The 20,684-nt window shown below is 43.3% G+C and overlaps 3 protein-coding genes across 3 annotated transcripts; all 3 read right to left on the reverse strand.

Moving 5' to 3' along the window:
* Positions 1-3,422: 3,422 nt before the first annotated feature.
* Positions 3,423-5,895, reverse strand: LOC100843913. Its single transcript, XM_010231274.3, has 7 exons — positions 5,544-5,895; positions 5,353-5,447; positions 4,996-5,116; positions 4,802-4,920; positions 4,524-4,713; positions 4,291-4,437; positions 3,423-3,877 (listed from the first exon to the last, which is right to left on the reverse strand). The coding sequence occupies exons 1-7, from the start codon at positions 5,781-5,783 to the stop codon at positions 3,587-3,589; spliced, it is 1,203 nt and encodes a 400-aa protein (XP_010229576.1). The 5' UTR covers positions 5,784-5,895; the 3' UTR covers positions 3,423-3,586.
* A 739-nt stretch (positions 5,896-6,634) lies between these two features.
* LOC100836906 (mitotic checkpoint protein BUB3.3) lies at positions 6,635-11,936 on the reverse strand. The gene is made up of 9 exons (XM_003559113.4): positions 11,748-11,936; positions 11,330-11,460; positions 10,868-10,950; positions 10,246-10,497; positions 9,714-9,786; positions 9,213-9,293; positions 9,055-9,133; positions 7,951-8,051; positions 6,635-7,008 (listed from the first exon to the last, which is right to left on the reverse strand). Exons 1-9 carry the CDS (start codon positions 11,844-11,846, stop codon positions 6,936-6,938), a joined length of 972 nt encoding a protein of 323 aa, XP_003559161.1. The 5' UTR covers positions 11,847-11,936; the 3' UTR covers positions 6,635-6,935.
* A 748-nt stretch (positions 11,937-12,684) lies between these two features.
* Positions 12,685-19,317, reverse strand: LOC100838424. Its single transcript, XM_010231284.3, has 5 exons — positions 18,807-19,317; positions 17,272-17,473; positions 16,488-16,724; positions 15,591-16,344; positions 12,685-15,038 (listed from the first exon to the last, which is right to left on the reverse strand). Exons 2-5 carry the CDS (start codon positions 17,284-17,286, stop codon positions 13,069-13,071), a joined length of 2,976 nt encoding a protein of 991 aa, XP_010229586.1. The 5' UTR covers positions 17,287-17,473; positions 18,807-19,317; the 3' UTR covers positions 12,685-13,068.
* Between the last annotated feature and the right edge of the window lie 1,367 nt (positions 19,318-20,684).

A 20,684-nucleotide genomic window follows, 5' to 3' on the forward strand; every position in this document is an offset into this window, starting at 1 on the left:
AGTTAGGACTTATGTGCAACGGATTAGACGAATAGTAGGTGTTTTGCGCAAAAATTATGAATAGTGGGTGTTTTGCGCAACAAAGCTCACAATGATGAGTGGTTTGTGCAATTTCCTCTCGACCATAAAGAGATCTACTTCTCAATCAACTATCTACTATCCTGCTCAATAAAGTTTAAAATAAAAGGCAAGATGAGCCAAACTCTTTTTCCCGTGTCCGCTACGTACCGGGGCTGGTCCTCCAATCTAGATCTGTCACATAGGACACACAGCGAGCACCAGATCTAGATCGGACCAAAAAGTCACAGGATCGAGAAAAAAAAAGGAAAGCAAGGGAGGGGGCGCAGACAGACCTGGTACATGGAAGCGCCTGGCTAAATCAACCTCCATCGGGGCATCGTCCTTGTCCAGCAACGGCACCTTGTCGTGCAAAAGACGATGGCGGCGGGGGACGGGGTGGAGATCCTGCCGGCCTCAATGGGATCCTGGCGGGCGCCTGCGGCTCGAGGCGAGGGGCTCTGGCCTGGAAGTGACGGCAGGCCCGGCCTCGAGAAGCAGCGGCGACGGCTCTTGCGGTGGAGGGCAGACGCGTGGATCCTGCGAAGGCAGGTGATGCCAGACGAGGGAGGGAAGAGAGAGGGAGAAGAGAGAGGGACAGACCGACACCCCCGAGATCTGGATCGGGCGAAGAGAGAGAGAGAGAGAGAGAGAGAGAGAGAGAGAGAGAGAGAACACCTCGTGGAACTTGATACTTTTGTGCGAATCTCGGCGGTCGAATGGACGGCTAGAGACGTGCAGGTAGGTAGCCGGCCCGGCAATATCGCTGTTTTGGCAAGATGATAGTAATAGGGCAAAATGGTTCTGAACTTCTGCAACACCCAAGTTTCTTTCGCGAAAGTAAATTACTTTGTACTCGAGAAAAAAGTTGGTAAGTTTCTTTCCTTCATCACCTCGAAAAAGAGAGGTTATATTTAAGATGACACTGAAGTTCTTTTTTTTTCTGAAAAATTCCTATCATCCAGGATGCATTAGCTTCTACACTTTCCTAACCTTGACTGATACTAATAAAATACATTTAGGTTGGGCCAATGACAATAGTACAATATTATAATTCACATGAAATGATCTTTCACATAACAATGTCATGCTACTATTTTATTAACACATACACAGGACCATGCACGTGTCAAAAGCAACAGCTATGTGCGAACAGATGGAGTTTGCACACCTGCTTTCAGAGGATTCAATCGATTCCCTGAATAGTAAAATAAATTTTTTTTGAGAGATCAACGGGGACACCCCCACCCCAAAAGGAAGCCAGAGGGGAAAAACAGTGAGCAAGGTATCACAAGCAATAGGAGGAGGACTGTCGCAGACAGCACCAGAGTGCAAACCAAAGCTTTGACACTAAGCCGGAAAAACCAACGCATCATCATTAGAAAGCCGCACCGATGCCATCATTGAGGAAAACAATAGACGGCGGGGCTTATCGAGCAGGCATAAATGTCGCACAAATCCTCCACCGGAGGGTGGTTATTCCAAGAGAAGGAGAAGAGTGACAGAATGATCACATGCTCTGAAAGAGTGCCACTAGTGAAAGGTATCTCCCCAAAAGAGGATGGTTTACCCAGCGGAGGAATTTAGAAGAAGGGCACATACGACGACTATAGGATGATAACAAAGACAACCAAGCAAAAGTTTGTTGGAGATTTAGAGTAGCTAACTGCAGGTGGAGGATCTCAGATCGGTCGTCAACATCACACACACACTCTATCACAACCATCTCCATCAGGAGGGTGTGGCCTCCATGGCCGCCATCTGCAAATCCATGGATCCTGGAACAGAAACCAGGTCGTATAGAAGCCTCCAAGTCCAAACCACGGTACCAGCCGTTAGACTAAACGGTGCCGCCACCAAAGCTGCCATCTGCAAACCACGGTTACTGAGGGCATGCGCAGTTGAGCCACAGCCAACGGAGGGAGGGACGAGGAGGGAAAAGAGGAGTATACAACATCACTCTAATCAACGTGAAAATCAGAATAATATTGCAATCTGAGAAGGGTGGCTTGGTGGAGTGGAGGGCGGCAAAATTGAGGAGGACGATACCGGTGTTGGAGCTGGCATAGAAGGCCACAACGTCACAGAATCTGGATCGGGCATGGGAACCAATACCAAACGGAGGCGAGAGATAGGCAAGATCCGTGACACCGACTGAGAGCGGCATAACATGATGTCAAGGATCAACAAAAGATGTGCTGAAAAAGCTCCACAACAAGGCCCTCAAGGGGGAATAACGACTCTGATGTGCGTTGCCACCGCCGGCATCAAGCTAGGATTTCTCCTGGGGCCCATCAAGCACACCCTGCCACACACTCGCATAGGAGAACATATGACGGAGTACTGGCTGCAGGGTTGAGGCATGGAGGGCTTGGGGTTGGGAAGTGCAGTGGCTTGGGCAAGGATGTATGGAGGCATGAAGCGGCGGTGGAGGAGGAGGGGGATGGGGGGCGTCGCATGGCCGGATCTGGCCGAGGGCGGGCGGTGCATCGCCGGATTTGGGGAGACGGCGGGGCATTGCCGAGGGCGCGGCGGAGGAGGTGGTTGGTGTGGAGCCCCTGACATCGAGCCGGCGGTGCTCGGTCGCCGGATCTTGCCAACGGGAGGGGTGGAGGTGGGGACCGTGGACGGCGAGGTGGGGTGGAGTGGAGCGGCAGGAGGGAGCACGCAGCAGTTCGCCAGATCTGGCCCGACAGCCGACAGATCCGGGGAAAGGGCTAACCGATCTACCTTTTCTCGACGACGACGAGCCGCAGTCGCGGGGGTCGTCGGTGAGTTGGAGGCATGCAGACAGACAGACGTGGCCCAAGACCTCGCCGCTAGCGTCGTCGGCAACGCCCCGAGCTTTGCCGACGAGTGCCTCAGGCAGCGGCGAGGAAGGAGGTGGGAGGGGAGGGTGGCGGCGGCTAGGGCTACAGGGGCACCCCCCGAGTCGCCCGAGAGGAGCGACGCGAGGGTCGGGATGTGTTCAGGGGACTTGGATCCCCTGACTTTAAGTCAGTGACTTTATGGTCACTGACAGGTGGGGCCGGTGAAGTCACTGACTTTAAGTCAGGGGATCCCTCTCCGTGTTCAGGGGTGTGACCACCAGTCAATTTTTTTTACTCCCAAGACATGAAACGAATATAGAAGAACATGTTATTGCCATCATTTTCATTATCATATCACAATCCAGTAGTGAGCAAAACCTCCCTGACGAAACTGATGCAAATCTAGTACTTTTCCATCCAACAAAAGATGTCTCAAGTTTGTCAAAATTTGGATGTATCTAGACATGACTTAGTGTATAGATGCATTCAAATTTGGTCAAAGTTGACACATTCTTTGTTGGACGGAGGGAGTACAACAGTATAATATTATCCAAAGAAGAACAAAGCACTAGCTCAAAAAAATTACGATGTTTAATTTTGCAGAGACACTATATACTCATTTATCATTTACAATGTACCACAGCACTAGCCAATAAGATTACTGGAAAACTCACAGAATTGGTGCATTACATTTTGTACAAAGCAAGTAAAGTTGTGACTCATACTTTGGTCTCTATGAAGTAGGTTGATGAAACAGCAAGACCAGCTGAGTCAAAAGTCCGGACAAGCCGCTGCCTCTTTCCTGGCGATTCCATCCAACAGAACTCCAAATGAAAAGAATCTAACTGCTCAATGCACTTGCTGATGTCTGATGGATATCCCATGTACATTCCTCCAGGTAGCAAAGTCATCTCATAACCTCCATGAAACTGAAGCAAGTTGTTATTTGCTAATCCTGTCCAGTGGATCGTTGTTGTCGTGCTAGTTCCCATTTTCGTTGATATATTATCCTATAAACATAAGAAACCATAAATTATACACATTGTTTCTGAAAAAAAAATGTAGCAATACTACATTTTTGTTGTGCGTACTGTTTGGCACTGAAAAAACCCCACAGCTGGCCATTTATATGTAAGATAACAACATTAGCTTCAGCTAACCAGGACTTGTTCTAGTGCTTGGTAATAACATGTTTGACTAACTATTTATATGTAAACTAAAGAATGAGTACAAGCATGCTGATGTACGCATGGATAAAGACCTGTAGACAACCCCACCAATACAACAACACCATGTAGCTATTGAAATCCATTAGCCAAAGGTTCAGCGACTGTTGTTTAGACCCGTTTGCTGAAAACTCAGTTGGAATTACCTCTATCACCAGCATGTCCACAGTAAATCATACCAAAACTCTGAAACATACCTGAATCAGCTGACCATTGTTGTCCGTTTCAAGGAGAACAACTGTATCAGCCTCATCAAGTGTTGATCCATACACCCCGCTCCTCTTTGTCACAGAACGGCCCTCCCACCTTCCAAGCAGGGCCGTTATCCTATCATCGCTGGTAATCTAATGACAGAGGATTCATAAAATAGTATAGCTTAGCATGACAGACATCGATGTGAAGATCACGTCACTTGACCATGAGAACTCACCTCGGGATCATCAGGTGATGAACCAGTAAGTGACACTATGGAACCCTGTTTTTCATGAAAAACAATGAGTGTATCGAGCACTCCCTGAGGGTCCATTATGTGAAAAGCCCTTACTCGACCATTGCCATCAAGAGAGTACAGACAATTCTCACAAACAATAGATGGTTTACGAGAAGGTATCTTCAAGTTTCTGTTGAAGTCAAAATATATATGGTACGTCTTAATATAAAGGTGTCACAACTTAGTACACACCTAAGAATGTGGATGATGTTGTTTACCTGGGGGATTCTTCACCGGTATCATCTTCCCCAAGCACACCAGCTCGAAGAACAGTCTCCAGCATTCCAGCAGTCTGGTATCTCAGTGCAAATGCTTTCTGTACAGGAAAGAACCCTATCTGTGCACTAAACAATATAACTTGTTAAAAATGCTCACAGCCAAAAAAATAAAATGGCCATGAATGTCACTGCACCTGCTGATATTTATCCACGGTGAACATGTTCGTCTCTTTGATTTTGTACTCCACCCACTCTGGTTCAGAATCCTCCTCGCCTACAAACGATATCTCAGATGAAGCCTGCTTGATATACAGCCTGCAAATCACAGTATGTAAATACATAATTTAGGAATTAGGATCCAAGTGCAGCATCCAAAAAAAGGATAGCAGGCGATGACTGATCAAAATGCTGACACAAACAAGAAATGCACACGAACAAGCTAAACACTTCACTAAATTGAAAACGTATCGTGAGTATGGTAACTGAAAACGCATGAGAACTGAACCAAGGACGATTCGATACGAGGGTACAAATGTCACTTGGAGCATTACGATTGCATGAGGCTGATGAGGTCTCCCTCCCCGTATGTGCTCACGGACAGCCGCGTGCTGATTTCCTGCAGCATCCTCCCATGCGCATCGAATTGCTGAACAGAGAGCAAGCACACGAACAGCAGTTAACCGACAAATTACGAACCCAGAAATAGGAAGGGTTCGGAGATTAAAAAGGCCGGAGAGCATACGTAGAACGACCCATTCCACTTGCCGACGTTGAGGTCGAAGAAGCGGCACAGGTTGTCTATGCTCATGGCGTCTTCCTCGTCCACCTCTGGCGCCCCCGTGACCGCCGCCCGGGCGCACAGCCGACCGCGACGGAACGGGCTGAGACGGCAGTGGGCCGGCGTGGCACATGAGATTCGGCGGATTTGAGGCTGCTGGACGGCGGAGGCGGCCAAACGGAGGCCGACGAGGGTTTCCGCCATGGCCAGTGGAGCTGGAGAGCCGGAGGGAAGCGGGAGGAGTGCTGGTGTTTTTGTGTTCAGTTTTGCTCTCGAAAGCCTTATCGATTGTCCGACCTCTGTTGCCGTTTGCTGCTGGGTCGGAAGTCGGAACTTGGAAGAAAAGGATAGCCGGTGGAGACGTATTCCAGCTGTGCGTATTCTCAGTGTCGTTTGTTGTTTTCCTAGTGTACACATTAGGTTTGTCCAAAATCAAACTTTGTCAGGATTTTGTTAGAAAAATACTCCCTCCGCTCCTAAATATTTGTCGCTGTTTTAGTGCAAACTTGTATTAAAACAATGATAAGTATTTAGAAACGGAGTAAGTATCAAATACTCCTATATAACACCTAATGTTCTGACAGCTTTCTTCACCTAGTGTATTTTTATTAGTTTGGACATGTACATGTACACTATTTTTTAGTACAGTTGAAAGTCCATTGTGTTTGGTTTCTACTGTACCACACTTTCTACCGTGTTTTTATTGATTTCTACGCGTTTTTGTAACACAAACAATTTCTACTGAAGTTCTTGGTTTTTTTTTGCAAAAATACTTTAAAATCTAGTAAAAATAAAAAAACAGATTACTCTTAGCTTCTTTATGGGTGTTTACCAGGTTTTTTCCCCGTAAACATTTATCCCTAAGTCGCTCTCTCTGTTATTTTATCGAGGGTAAAAGACTGACCTTTTGCCGTAGACCTCTGCCAGGAATTCCATCCCTGAAAGGTTTATAGCACGGTGGCGGAGGCCAACTGAACCTGAGTGCAACAAATATTCCAGAACCATATCGCCGATCATTTCTAGCAGAAGAGAAAAATACGGCTTCGATTCAAGCGTTTATGCAGGATCAAAGTTCAACTCTACAATTGCATGATAGTTTAAAAATACAACAATGGGTTGGAGTCAAGTTTCTATTGCGTACACAAGCTGGGACAAGGAATTGGTGCTAACCTATGCAACAACAATGCCTAAAACATACATACAAAAAAAAAACAATGCCTAAAACATACAACAAAATACAACATGCTGCTACACTTTGCCCAGCTCAATAATGTTAGAGGGGGGAAATACGGGGGAGCATGTTTGGCTCCACTGGTTGTACAAAACGTAGGCAGGTCCAATTTTGGTAGAGAGCTTCTACTCTATGGGGGACTTTCCTTGGATGTTCTGCATCGTTTCGATGTATATCTGGTGCCTCTCCACCGCCACCCTGAGCAATAGAAACATGCAAGGAAGTGAACTGACTAGCAAAACAGATTAAATGCTTGTTACTGATGAAAAGAGACATAAAGACTAAAGCTTTGATTAAAAGATGAGACACCATAATTATAATAGTAGAATAATCACATGTCAAGCCACTTCATAAATCACAATCACATTTATTTAGGCAAATCGTAACAATATTGGAGAGTGAAGCAAAAAAGGAGAAATACTACAGGCTTGGATAACTCTTGTCCCTTGCATGTGTACATGCAGGAAGCCATTGTAAACACTAAACACATCATCAACAAATAGCAAATAGCACATCCTATCTATGATGCTGATCTAAACAAATAACAACATCAGGAACCAAGAATAACTTGTTGGAAACAAGCAACAAATCAAAGGCGATACCAATCATAAGCATACCATGATCAATGTGTAGAGCAGCAAGCGAGATTATGGCAATGATGTTAGACAAATGAGAAGTATTTAGTTAATGAGATTTGTAAGCTATAAATTTTCATGTTCCCAATAAATAATAATAATAATAATAATAATAAAAGAAGTTCATCCTCAACCCTGAACTATTGTGCTTAGTTTCACTTGAACCCTGAACTATAGAATTATCCATATTAAACCCTAAACTCTCAAAAGCAGTTTAACCTGAACCATAGCCTGGTTTTCGATAGTGGTTTTGCATTTCAGAATTCCCAAAAATATGGAAAACAAATGAAGATATAGGCACTGCTAAGATTTATAACCTGAAGTTCATCCAACGTTATGACTATTTGTGTCATGTGATGAGATAAATATATTCCTCGTCTTTTTTGTACAGAACAAGTTACACACTTTACAACAATGGGTAGCATTGTGCTTTACAAAATTCAAGAAAATCTAATGTTAGAAATGATAAAACAATAAGGATACTTGTGATTTAGTAGCCACTCACACTTTATCTGCTTCTTGATGATTGTAGTTTGACGCAACTGCCAAAAGCTCACCGCTATGGTTATACGCTACAGAAGCCACACTCCCTGAATAGCTTGGGAACTGCAGAGGTAGAATGCTGATAGTTTCAGATTACGAACCCATGAACATGAAAGATAGTACAGCTCTTGATAGTATAATAATGAAAACATAAGCCATCACAGACAGGGGCACATAGTCTATTTTTTATGCTTAGGCAGCATCAATAATACACACAATCTTAGGCCCGAAGGTTAGCAAGTGTTTGATATTTCAGCAGATTTTGAAGAAATAATGAATAATGTTGACCAACCGGACATTTCAGCAAATTGTGTCCTATTGAATAATGAAAAACCGACCACCTCTTCCGGTTTGCAGAAAATTGTGTCCTATTTGTGGTGGTACATTTCTGTAACATCTGTCCTATGTGTGTTTATGTCATGAGTGCAGGACACAGGCCTTGGGCCGGCCGGGTGCTCAAGAGAAATAAGCTGTCAGTAGCTGAGTAGCACAGAGCTGCTTAAACTAGGACTAGATTAAGGAATCAATTAGATATATATATATATAGAGAGAGAGAGAGAGAGAGAGAAATTATGCTGTTGGGAATTTGGTTAGAAAGTTAAAGATAGGGATCAGATTAGTTGGGAAAGAATATGATTGAGTTAGATTTGGTCAGGGAAGTCCCATCTATATAAGGGCCAAGGGGCTGGTGTACCATCCATGGGCAGGCCATAAGAAACCAATCTATTATCTCCCGTCAGGTCCATCTCTCTCACACTTGAGATCTATAAACAAATCCCCTGAACACCAACTCCACCCAGCGTCCTAGTGACGTTGACCCCAGTTGTGCACCTTGGTATACAACAGTTTAACATGCATTTTGTAACTGTGTCCTCAGGAAATATATGCTAATCGGTCTGCTGCTGCTGCTATCGTGATCCTCCTATTGCCTGGACTCTGGTTAAGATATCCAACTCTGAGTGACACATTCAGTGAATTTGCCACCCCAAGAAACAACATCCTTTTAGATCAAGCAGTCTACATTTAAAATATACATTCTAGGAACTTGGGAATTATCAGATATTACCTCAAGCAGCTTCTTTTTTGACTGGGCATCCCAGGAGATGGCATATCCTTCATTATCTCCAGTGACAAAAGTTTTCTTGCTGCAAATCAGAGCATATGCATTTAGCTTCACTTTGAGAAACATTATAGTAGGATAACGTACATAATTACAAGGCATACAACGGATGAATGGCCATGCTATTTATGGGAACCAAACTGGATGTTCCATCTCTGGATCTCGGATGACATCGGAAAGTAAATCTGCAAAAGTACAAATATCTCAACAAATTACAGATGTACCTTTTTTTTGAAGGAAATTACAGATGTAATTGGTATTTTAGGTGCATATAATTTGTCCTACGACTCAGTTTGGTCCCTGATCCCTCTACTTCCAATTTACTGCCAATTTATTTTTCCAAAGTTGGTCCTCACATAAATGAATATAAGATGGACACCAAACTGGCTTAACATATGAGCAACTTATTTACTTTAGATGGAGATTACACATACTATATAACTCTTGTTGGTCTGGATTTGAATACATTTTACATGAAAGCAAATAGAGATTTCCACAATAATACAGGAAGCAATATGAGAAACGGGACTAAATGTTTATTACAATCTAAAGTTTTAAACATGATCTGTACACAAATAAACAAGAAAAAAAATACAAAATCTAACCTCATATCACCATCTACTCCACGGTCAAAATACTTCAATGCAACAGTTCCACTTATAGATCCTGCTGCATAACCTGAGAAAAAGTGTGCCCACCCATCAATAAAAAAATGGATACCTTTAATTAATTAAAAAAATAGTTTTCACCAGAGAGCAATTATCCATGTCCTTCAGCATTCTATGGAAGTGCATAAATCAATAGGCAATCACTTCGCAAATATTTCAAAGTAGTAAACCAATGAATCAAACCCAAATATTGATTCTTTTCAGGGTCCCATCACAAAAAACATAAATAGCAATGTTGTGAGCTTTCATTTGTAAGATATTCTTAAAAAAACTGGAAATAGTAATAAAGTCAACCTTTGATAAGGTTCACAAAATGTTGATCGACAGCTATTATTATTATATATGGGATCTGTTTCATCTTTCTATCAGAAAACTTGTTCTGAGAATGCAGAACACAAAGTCCTCAATACTAAGTATGAAGCAAAAGAGAATGGAGGCAATTCCTAAAGAAAAACTGAAGTATGCATACCGTTCCATCCCGGAGAAGCATGAAGACATCTAATGTGATGTTTCAAAGGTGAATCTTTCACTTTAACTGGTCCTGTTAGATTCCTCATGTCATACCAGTAAACATCTCTCTCAACAGCGACTAATATATACATGCCACTGACTGAAAGTGATGCCACAATTGAATCTAATGGTACAGTGCTGTCAGGCCTTACACTTGTGTGTGTATCCCAAAAAAATAACTTCTTGTCAAGGCCAGCCGTCACAACTTGACCTGAAAAGAATATAACAGAATACTAGTTAAGTAAATGTAAGCTCCAATAATTGAACTATACAAAGATTAAGAAGCAAATACAGCTATTTCAATTTTAAAAAAATCTCGCTACATATATATCTCGTATCAGTCGGTGACATTATAGTTTACAACTACAAACTATGATTCAACATAACCTATCCCAGCATGGAGCTGTTGTTTGAACTGGGTATAAAAAACGGTCAGGTTGCTAGAATAGTTCATGTTCACTAAACGAGGATGATACAATAGGCACTGTTTTATAAAGTTATATGATGCTCCAACCTCCAAGGAAACGATCGAGGAAACCAGAAGGTAGATCATAAAGAAGAAAATTGGCAGTGTACATTACCAGTAATCTCAGAAAACTCAGTGCTGGTAACGCCATCATCATGCAGCCCCACTGTATCTTGAACCCCTGAATGCAAGTCATACCTGAGAATATTCCGCACGGCATATACCAAGGCATGAAATTCCCATATAAAGTAAAGAAGACCGGGAATAAATGAAAAACTACTTGTTAGTACTAAAATGTAAAACAATTAACTTTCCTACTTTAATTCCAATGCATATTTAATAGTGTTAATGGAGCTGTGTAAAACTATGGCAATTTATCTTAAAGATGTCATCAATGTAAAAGTCCAATCCAGCCAATGCATAACGTAATCACACCTAAAACATCAAAACACCTTAGGAGTATTTGCTCTGTAATAAAAAAAAAAAAGCAGACCATGAGCGAAAAACTAAGAATTCTGTTTCTGGGAAGCTTAGGCACATGAACTTCGTGGACTACTGCAAGCAATTTTGTTGATACCTTATTACATATCCATCCGAACAGCCTGCTAACGCCACCGTCTCATCCTTGAAGCAGCAGTCGAGAAGCGCTGCCTCACACTCCACCTCCAGCCGGAGCGTGGACTCCTCCGCGTCGTACAGCCGCAGCCCCTGAAGAGCAATTTCCACGCAGAAACCCTATCAGGCATCTCCTCCGCGAAGACAAAATCGACCCAATTCCACCACGCGCAAACGTGCCCAAGGAAACCAAGATGAGCTGAATCGGGCACGAGCTACAGAAATTCCCCCCCCCCCCCCCACATAGAAGATTTACACACAGAAAAAAGGACGCTAAGCATTTTCATCGCTCTCGAACCAAGCGAGACCAGAAGTAGCAGCAGGATCCAAGAAATGGCGAACCCACCAGAGGTAAACCTTGAGGGAGCGAGGGATCTCACCGAATCCCAGGAAGACACCACCATATTGTTCGAGGATGGTGCGAATCGAAGCCTGGAGACGGCGCCGTCGCCGTCGTCCGCCAGCCTCCGCCGCGCCATCGTGCGGTCCTAGCCAGTGGGAGTTTTGGGGGAAAACTGGGAAGGGTTTCGACTTTTCGAGTCCTCCGGAGAGCTCTTTTTCCCGCCTGCCTTTTTCAGTGCGCTCGGCCCAGTATTATTGGGCTTCGAAATAAAGGGCTAGTATCCAGTTTAGACCCAATTTTTCTTTAAAAAAAAAACAGGAGGAAAGATGAGGTAGCAGAGAAGGTCAGGGGAGATCATCGGGCAGGTAGGCGTTGTACATGCAATGGAGCACGGCGGCGCAGGGAGTTCTCCGGCGGTTGGGGGGGGAGGAAGGGTTTGGTAGGAATAGAACGAACGGTTGTGTGGCATTATTGTTGTCGTTTGTGGTTTGATGGGAGGCTAATTTGGTCTATTGTCCGTTTTCTTCTTCGAGCCCTCCAATGTTTTTTTTTATGGACCAATGTTTTGTTTCTAGGGATTGCAATGGAGACGCCGAAGCTCGAGAGGCTCTCCCAAGTCCGAGACCTCCTTTGCTTGTGTATCAACATTCAACAGCGCTCATATAGCTTCCCCGGTGATTTTACCCCTCCTAGATCTCAATCTCCAGGTCTTTTAAGCTGTACTGTTACTTTGCTTCTGAGGGAACAGAATCAAGAAAACCACATCGCAAAAATGGAAAATTATCGAGTTCCAAACAAAGTCCTAAAGACCTAAACTATCTGTTCAAAGCGATGTCCTCCAACTAGCAAGCACAAGAATACAGTCCTTCCATCTGAAAATAAGTGACTTGTATTTGTCTAGATTCGCATATATCTAAACCCGTTTTAGTGTATAGTTACAAACGAATCTAGAAAAATTCGAATCACTTGTCTCCAGACGGAGAAAGTAGAAGACTGCAGTACACCGATTAGCCTTTTGATTTCTAAATACCGGCCAGGCCAGTAAAGGTACCTCGCCACTTTCTCAAGAATTACACCAGGACCAGGCCGCATACCCTGGAGCAGCTTAATACAATGCTATTACAGAAATTGTCATGTGAACTAGTTTAAGAATTTATTTAAAAAAATGTACACCATGTTTCCACCCAAAAGCATGAAAGTTGGGGTGACCAAATAGGCCAGCAGAGTATGCACACTCATGACTGTGATTACCTTATACCAGTCCACCGGAATCTCGATGGCAAATCCAAACCGAACCCGAACATGACAGACGTTTTCACCGAACCCAAGCATGACCGACGTTTTCAAGATCACGTCGTTCACGATGAAGCTGCAATGTTGTTACCTGACGGACATCTTGGTTTGCGACATCGTCTTGTTGTTCTGCCCCATCCAATCATACCCCTCTCATCAGCTTCTAAGCCAAGGGAGTCAGGTTTTGAAGGTGGGCTGGCCTCAGCTTCTATTTCTACAGTAACCGGGAGATGTTTGCGAGGTTTTCTACCTCTTGTCCGACCGCCGCGCCCTCGCTTAGTTAAACTCGACTCCCATGATCCACCCGATGCCTGTACTAACCCCTCAATTAACTGAATGTCCTCTATAATGTTAGGTCGGGAAAGTGATGAAAGCCCAGGCAAGATGTCTTTCTGAAAGTCTCGCTTCTGCCGCCGCCGCCTTTGCTGGCCCCTTCTTGGCTTGGACAGGAGGTTCACTGCTGAGACTGCATGTTCATCATCTATCAATGTGGGTGCCAGTGGCCTCGTCCAGTATTCATCAGCCTTGGACTCTTCCAGCTTCAGTGTCAATGATTCAAATGACTCAAAGTCATCATCACTGGAATTATTGATGCAACCTTGGGCTTCTGCTTGCTCAGCATGAAAATCGGTGCTTGATAACGCGAGCTCTGCAAACCACTGCAACATATTCTCGGGTGTACTTGCAGGGGTGGGCACATCCGTTGACAACGCAACAATTATTTGTGCTGCATCTGTAGCAGATGTAAAATACACATCAGCTTCCTTGGATGCATCAAGGTCACCAGAAGGTGTGCATTCCTGTTGAGAAGTCCAGGCAGCACCATCTTCACAAGCTGGCAATTCCAAGTCGATCAAAAATGTGCGCTTAGCATGGTTGTTTTGTAAGGACGACACATGGCACTCATGCGACACTACAGATGACTCTGAATTATCTTCATGCGGGACATCATCATTCAGATCAAAGAAATTCCTGATGAGGGCACCACTTTTCTTGTTGACACCTTCAGCAGCTTGTCCATCTCTGTCCACAGGTTTCTGGCTTGCAAGTGGTAAATATGTAGTACTCTCCTGTGTCTTATTACAGGCTAACCAAGTGCTACCGGTAATGTCTTCAGAAGCCTCATCCATTTTAATTCTGCAACTTAAGGATGTCGAGGCAGAATCTGACAAATTGTAAACAATTGGAGACATCCCTGTGATGTCTTTACTATTATTTTTAACTTCTGTCACAATCCCATTCGAATGACCAAACAACTTTTGATTTTCCAAACCTGTTGGATTAGCACCAGTAGCTTTATTTTTTAGCCAAGAGATCCCAAATACTGATCCATCATCTTTCCTATGCTGCAAACTGCCAACACATCTCCTGTCTTGTTCTACAAGTTCTTCCTGACCATCTGACAGTGCTTCATTTAAATTGAAGTTCTTTGTGTCCTTGCCATTTGCGGACTGAGGATCTTCATGCGACTGTCGCGCTGAATGTTCAAACATCAGGCTATTGTTTTGCTGCAACTGGCTTGAAATTGCAACCTGTTGCCGGGATCGTGATGCAGAAAATGGATCAAGTGGAAAACCGAAGTAACTGCCATCTAAATTATCGAATCTTTTCAGCTTATGAATTGAAGGTCCAGTGCTTTGGGTCACAACACTAGGACTCTTATATGAATTAACAGTTGAAGATCCATTGAAACTTGGAATTGACTGGAAAGCACCATTATTGACAACGCTGCTCCTTGGGTCCACTGTGCAAGAACCTATAGGGGAGGCGATCGAAGTATGGTCTATGTGAGGAATAGAGATTGGAGCAACAAGTGTACCAAGACTTGAATGATGTGGATGGTCAAGTCTACCAAAATTATTGATTGTAGATGAGTCCAAACGACTTCTTGAAAACCACCCAACTGAACTACTCTGTCCTTGGCAAATAAACTGGTCGTTTGTTGCAGATCTGCTGTCAGCGGCTCTGAAGGATTTTTGCAGATCGGCATTGCTGTATCTGGGAGTAAAGGAAAATCTGTTGCTGACTTGTTTTCCTGAATGAATTCAAGCAAGAGACATAATGATTATAACAATGGATGATGGATCAAATAAATTTTAATACACTAAACAAATATGCTAGGTATGATAACAGTGGATAAAAAAAGGGTATTGCGTTATCTTCCGAATTGGTACATTAGCAACAAATTGGTTCTATAAAGCATAGGCTAACTAAAAAACCAGGATGCGCATAACAAATTCCAGAATATAATAATATGCCACATGGTACAGTCCACACTGTTGCATCACAAACCTTTTGTAAATGAGAGAAATAGAGTACAAAAACGGAAAATCAAATGAATGCTCAGAACAAGACAATGATGAAACAGGCAAGTTAAGGAAACATAGTTCTACATGCAAGCTAAAACATTCACATTCTGTTTGGATGTTCCAACATATAATAGGTAACCACATTTCCTGTAAAATGAGTTTCAGTTGACAGATATGGTAAATACATGTACTAACATATTCATCATGCTAACATAGAAAGAACTAGCGTGGCCCAGAAAGAAGCAAATAAAGGTGTTCTAAGTTCAGCTTATCCTTACCTTTATCCACCAATAATTTCTCCTCTTGTCTTATTTTGGCACTTGCATCAAAGAAATTTGAGCTTGTTCCTTCATCACTATGCTTGTCTTTAGAGTGTTCTTTACTGAAACCAAGGTTAGTTGTGCTTGCTCTCACTACGGATTGGTGCCAAGAGTTCTCCAAGGTATACGGAAGACCCCTGGATACTGACCCGCTTGTTCTACCCATATGCATGCCAGAAATTGGCTCATTGAGGTCTGTAACATGGCGTCCTCCTGGATTATTTGTAGTCTGCAAACCGGAGGTGGAACTATTATCACTGAACCTCCCCAAACCTTCTGCACCACCGAATGTGACCTCGACAACATCACTGTGAGGTTTTGTACCTGATTCTACACCAAGGAAATCTATAGGTTTATTATCCGATATGTTTTCATCATCTATATAATGATCAGCTGGAAGCTCAAGGTCAATAGTGCCTTTCTTGGTATTTAAAGCAACATCGCTGGAGGGAAACCCATTTGGAGAGGGCAGGACACGGCCTTCACTGAGGAACTTCAATGAGTGATTTGTATCATTGTGCACTGCAACAGTAGCATTTCTGTATGTTGGCATCTGCATCTGCCAAATCATCTTTGCACCATTTGGTGGAACTTGAGATGATGAATTTGTCTGTGATGCATCTGCCAGCATTGGGTACGCATGCGTCTCTTTGTTCTGATAATGCTTCATCAGGTCTCTCTGTATTTTGTAAACCCGGTGCAGTTCATACACCTGGATAATGATTTGAGTTCTCAAGATGAGAGAGAGACAAACACAAAGGAAAAGTGGAATATTTATGTGGCAGCAAATAATAATTTGTCCTAATGTGTAATAAATCAAGATGTTTACATAATTGACGTCAAGGTACTACTAACCTGCTGTCTAAACAATGCTTCATGTGCAAGCATTGTGCGCTTTAGCATTTCGTTATCATAGTCTGAATAACTATCAGACTGTTTTGTCATGAAGCCATTGCACAACTGCCCATTTGATGTCTTCTCCTCATAGTATGGAGACCTCCAACCATTTGAGTCCATGTGGAGATCCCCTGTGGCATAATATCCAGGCTTGTAGCTCTCACCTTCCACTTTAGCTCCCATTCTTGTTACAATCTGTTCAACACGCCAGCCAAACAATGCTTAATTTCACAAAGCAGGACAAGAAATGGTAAAGTTTTTGGTTTGTCGGCCTCAAGCATTTCAAAACACAAACATGCATTGTTCATTGCTTGAACAAAGTAACAGAAAGAACAAGTTGAGGCAAACTTACAATTACAAGAGAACCAAGTTTCTTTTTTTTGTTCATTCATGTATCAAATGTATTCGCAGAGAATGCAAAATGTGAAGTCAACTAGATGTTATTTCCTGCTTTTCATGTTTACAGTAGTAATGTGAAAATACATTTTTTAGCCCGAAATTTGAACACGAGTTGCATAAGCGTGCTGTTGGTTGAGTAGTTGTTTTAAGGGCAGGACAAAAACAAATAACACAACAGGGACAAATTTTAATTTTGGCAGTGCTTTAAAGAGGCTCAGCTAGATAATATACTTAAAAGCATGGGGGCAAGTACAGTAATGCTAAGAAAGTGTAGGAATGGAGCAAGTAATATCAAATAGAGATGTACAAATAAAAATACTTAGGGGTTCCATTGACTAATTACCAGATCAATTAGCATGTACTGATCGAGTTGCAATTCCCATTAACCCCGAAAAGCGACCAGTCCGTGATCATCACATCATGGGTCAACAAAAGGAAATCACAGTGTGAAGGCCAACGCACGTATATAATGCCGGTCTTCAATGTTTTGAGCTAAATGGATAGCTCAATTTCCCTATCTGAATGAAACCTCCAAGAGAAATAACCTGCCCATCAAATACTGCAGTGAGTAAAACGAAAGGATCTGTGAAACAAGATGTTAAATGCATCATAACATGGATAAAATGCACTACCCCTATTGCCTTATCAATAATCAAACAAACTAGATTGCAACAGAGTAAACAACACCAATGGCCCAATTTTTAAAGCTATATTCACACAAAGACATAGAGTATGCACTTATTGTTTGTTTGTAAACTGGTTGGACAGGAAATAACTAGAGGAGAGATGAGTCAACCCATGATAGTTTAACCTAATTAATAAATCCTAAGAAGTAGTTCTTTTAAGAGATATCATCATCACCAAATGTGCAAAATAAAAATCAATGGCTACCAGATGCAATCATTAACTTCTCGTAGTAGTCAATCCAACCGAATCGTCACACATGACTAAATCCAACACAAAACCAATTACTACGGAGAACCAAAAAAAGAAAAATAAGAACCTATAAAACCTATTGAAATAGAGAGAGAAAATCATGTCTTTTTCACAACGGAGATACAACTCTAACAGTCCGTTTAGTTCATGGAGCTGAAATCAGCAGATGGAATAAGAGCACGATTCAAACTTCAAATAAACTGGAATTTCCTTCCAATTCTAAGTGCTGTATTTGTTTGGCGAGGAACTGTTACTTGGAAATGGAATTTAATCCAGTTCCAATTCTAGTTCCAGTTTGGATGTCAAAAATCATAAGTAAAGGCCAGAAATGGACAAGCATACTCGACCAAGGACACAGGAGAGGGAGAGGCAGCCGGACAACGAACAACAATCGTAGCTACAAGCGCCGGTGGGAGCAGAAGGAGAGCAGCAGCGTCAACTGGATCTGGACGCACAAATCGAGGCAGAGACTCCCGGAGTATAAAGGGGAAGTTGTAGGGCGGGTGGCAGAAGTCTGGATCTAGACATTGGGCGGTGGCCGGCAATGAGGAAGGAGCTATGGCGTGGGCGGCGCTGGCGAGGACGGTACGGTAACCGAAAGTGATGTAACGTGTAGAAGGTGGTCGGATCTAGAAGTTGGGTGGATGCCATGAATGGATAAAGAAACAGTGACGGCGACAACGGTGCCAACATGGCACCGACGCCGGCGGCGAGGAAGAAACCACGGAGTAGGATCTCAAAGACGGAGTTGATTGGTTGCGAGAGTGAATTCGTCCCAAATCGGAGCTCCAGTCCTTCCGTCGTCCCCCGATTCAAGATTAACCGAGCTTCTACACATCGAGTCAGCTAACATCCACAAAAATCCAATTCCAGCTCTTGGATTCTAAGCTCAATTTCACGATCCAAACAAAGGTGCAAACAAAATTAACAAGAAATCGTCACCTTAGCTATTCTTGACACTGCGCTGGAGCGGGTTGAGTCTGACCACGCGCAGCATTCGCCAGACGAACACCCTGCCGGGCACCACCACGCCCATGGCCCCCCAAGAAACCCCGCAGAGGAGCCCCCCGCCTCCCAAGACCCCAAGCAGCTGACCAAGGCCGGATTTTTTCCCGAGAAAAGAGGCAAATTTCACGGCGGCTTGGAGCGATCGAACAGGGTGATACGAGGAATTCCGATGTATCCGGGTCGGGGGGGAGGGAATCGGATTTGATGGGGCCAGGGGAAGGGGGAGAAGAGAAAGTGGTGGGTTCTTGTTCTTGTTTCTGCCTGAACGACTGCGTGGTCTTCTCTCTCCTCTCCTCTCCTCTCCGGCCCTCTTCCTCCTTTTGGGGGTTTTGGATGGGTGTTGTTTGGTTATGTGCTGTGGCCTTTCTCTCTCCTCTGGGGGAAGGGAATGGAACCACCACCTTCTTCTAAACAAGCCGCAAGGACAGCAGATTTGTTGACATCTGATATTCTCTCTCCCCTGATGCTGATCCTTCCCACCCCCTCCCCCTCTTGTCTGTCTCTCTCCTTCTCCTTTCTCTCTCGTCAAGAACTCAACATTTCTATATTTTTATAACATTTATTTGCAGCTGCCACCGGCTGCTGTCCCTTTCAGAATTTTGGTGTGGAACTGTATTTTTCAAGTGTGATATAAGTATGGGGGATCAGATTTCCTATGAGACAGTTATCATGATGGGTTGGGGTTTTTTTCTAGGTTGTTTAGAATAGAGTTTAGGGATTGGGACTTGAGGGAGAATCTGTCCACCCCCGTCTTTGCTTCCTGGTGGGGGAGAGAGAAACAATTATATGTTATAAAAATCAAGGACAGTAGTACTCACCCAACTTCCTTTCCAAATCTTACAAAACCAGCCATCTTTTACCCTCGTGATGCTTTATCTTCTGGATTTATATGCACGCTGCTACGTGCACACCATCCTGAATTTGTAGACCCTGTATTTGAAGCAAGTGTGTGGCAAACTTGGCGTGACTCTTTCTACTGAATAAAAAGGGAAGTATAAACGTTACTATTTGAATACTTTGCTCCGTCATATTTGACACACTATTTTTTTTTGCACAAAGTACAAAAAAGGAGCTACATGAAGATTTTGGACGCAATTGTCGCAGATTGATTTGTCGTGCAAGTCCTCGTTTCCGTACGTTTCGTCACCAACATCAACCAACATGCCCTGCCTTTTCTATATCATTTTTCTTGTCGTGCTTGCGTAAAGAATACCAGAGCAAAATGAGATAACTCCAAAAACTACATACGTGTGATGATTACGCCATGTAATTCGGGACACTACGACAAAAGGTAGGATCCGTGTATAACGGAACGGTTTGGGAGTACGGCTTTATCCTGTTATCGGTTATTTGCCTTCGCTTTAATTGTGCCGGCTCGATTAATTTTTGCAAAGGAGCACAACATTTGCCAAATCAAATTCTTGATAACAGTACTTCCTACTTCTCACACATGTTTAGTCAAATGCTATGCTATAGTTAATGAGAAACTAAATGCAACTAACTCCCCCTTTATGCCACAAGAATAAATGGTGGGTCGTTGGCAACGGGGCAGTTTTAAACACTCCCACACGGAATACCCCTACGGAAATAAAATGGAGCAAGTAAATATGAGAATATGGCAATACTACTATTGAGTTGCTAATAAGCTACTCGTACAGGTTATCATTGGAGATCGGACATTGCTACTCCAGTACTATCATTGCAGGCAGGTTTCTGCGGGTGCTTTTGGCCAGGTACGCTTTGCAAAGAACCATCTCCTCGTCCATGGACGATGAAGAAGGCATAAACAAATCGGCGCTGGCACAGTGGCAC

This window comes from Brachypodium distachyon, chromosome 1 (assembly GCF_000005505.3).
Source record: "Brachypodium distachyon strain Bd21 chromosome 1, Brachypodium_distachyon_v3.0, whole genome shotgun sequence".
Classification (NCBI taxonomy): domain Eukaryota; kingdom Viridiplantae; phylum Streptophyta; class Magnoliopsida; order Poales; family Poaceae; genus Brachypodium; species Brachypodium distachyon.